General features: G+C 42.5%; 1 protein-coding gene across 2 annotated transcripts in view; it reads left to right on the top strand.

Moving 5' to 3' along the window:
- Positions 1-1,184, top strand: part of KDM5C (lysine demethylase 5C) — a 33,873-nt gene extending 32,689 nt beyond the window's left edge. The window contains exon 27 of one of the 2 annotated variants that reach the window (XM_011234259.3): positions 414-1,184. In XM_011234259.3, the coding sequence (XP_011232561.1) occupies positions 414-551 (138 nt within the window). In that variant the 3' untranslated portion in view covers positions 552-1,184. Of the gene's footprint in view, positions 1-59; positions 384-413 lie in introns of those variants that run through there. The other variant, XM_034649883.1, reaches the window with a different exon arrangement.
- Positions 1,185-1,707: the final 523 nt, after the last annotated feature.

Here is a 1,707-nt window from a genome sequence, read left to right as displayed (position 1 = left end):
CTTTCTACCCCCTTCCCTCTCCCCCCCTCCCCACCCTTTCCCCTGACTGTTCCACCCAGGAGGAGGAAACTTCACATAGCTGTGCTCACAGTTTTTTATTTTAAATGAATTTGGTTGGGGAGCTGAGCAGGCTCCCTATGATCTGAAGAAAGCTTTTGGTGCTTGTCCTCACGACCACCTTGACCTTCTCTCCCAGTCCTGCCCTCTCTCCTTTCCTCCTCCTGGGTTCATGTTGTAATAAAAGAATATTGTTGGTGTGTAATTAATTTGTTCAAAAAAACAAAACAAAACAAGAAACTTGGTTCCAACTGAAGCCTATTTTAATTTTATTTTATTATTTTCCTCTTGTTAGAAATAAAACCCTTAGCAACATTTTTTGGAAATATGTTTCTGAAGTGCATTTCTCTTTGAAGGGGGAGAACAGTGCCTCCATCACCTGTCAGCGGAGCAGCTGCAGTGCTGGCGGGAGCACTAGGGCTGAAGTCTGGGAGCTCTGGGTTCTGAAAACAAGTTCTACCGGGTTCTCCTTACCTGTGGGCAAGACGTCCTGAGTCTCCCCCTACCCCCTCCCCCAACCAGTTTTCCCCATCTCCCAACAGATGGGCCTGAACCCTCTCACCTAAACTGCCACAGCCCCTTCCAACTTTATGCCCTCCAGTCTGTCCTCCTCAAGCCCCCCAGAGGCATTTTTGGTTTTGGCTTTATTGAGATCTAATTTATACATCGTAAAGTTTACCTGTTTTAAATGTAAAATTCAGTGATTTAGAGCGCTGTTTCTAAAGTACAGATCCGATCATGTCACTCTTGCTGCTTAAAACCATCCATGCTTTATTGCCCTTAAGATCAAGATTATATTTATGATCTCAATTCTTTCTGGAATGCTTTCCTGTCTGACCCATATACCATGTTCAGGGATGCTTCCCTGACTTTTCTCTACCCTAAAGGGTTTCTTCTGCCCCCGTGAATGGAGACTAAAGCTCAGATGTGTGCTCATTTGCAGCCCAAGTTCACTTTTACAGCTTTATTGTGATATAATTTATACATCATACAGTTTACCCCCTTAAAGTATACAATTCAGTGGCTTTTAGTATATTCTAGTTGTGCAACTGTCACTGCAAAATATTTTAGAATGTTTTTTCATCATTCCAAAATGAAACCACACTCCTTAGGCATCACNATCACACCCCCATCCCCCCCGTTTTTTTTTTTTTTTTTTTTTTTTTTTTTTTTTTTTTTTTTTTTTTTTCCATCCCTCCCCCAGTCCCCCTGGCCCTTCAACCCTAGGCTACCACTAATCTATATGGATTTGCCTATTTTGGACATTTTATATAAATGGAATCATACAATTTGTGATCCTTTGTGACTGTGTTCTTTCACTTAGCATAATGGTTTCAAGTTGAGTTTGTTTTTAAATGTAGATATGAATGGTGCCTTTATACTGGACAGAGTTTTTCCCCACCCCCTTCTGGGCCCCAGGGTTTTTGGGGTTTTTTTGGTTTTTTGTTTGTTTTGTTTTTAAGATTTCATTTATTTATTTAGATGGATAGCATGCGTGTGAGCAGGGGAGAGGGGCAGAGGGAGAGAATCTGAAGCAGACTCCCTGCTGATTGCAGAGCCTGACCTGGGGCTCCATCTCACGACCCTGAGATCATGACCTGAGACAAAACCAAGAGTTGGACACTCAACCGACTAAGCCACCCATGTACC

The sequence above is a fragment of the Ailuropoda melanoleuca genome, chromosome X (assembly GCF_002007445.2).
Source record: "Ailuropoda melanoleuca isolate Jingjing chromosome X, ASM200744v2, whole genome shotgun sequence".
Lineage (NCBI taxonomy): Eukaryota > Metazoa > Chordata > Mammalia > Carnivora > Ursidae > Ailuropoda > Ailuropoda melanoleuca.
The sequence above is the reverse complement of the archived record's forward strand: the minus strand, read 5'-3'. Positions and strand labels throughout refer to the sequence as shown.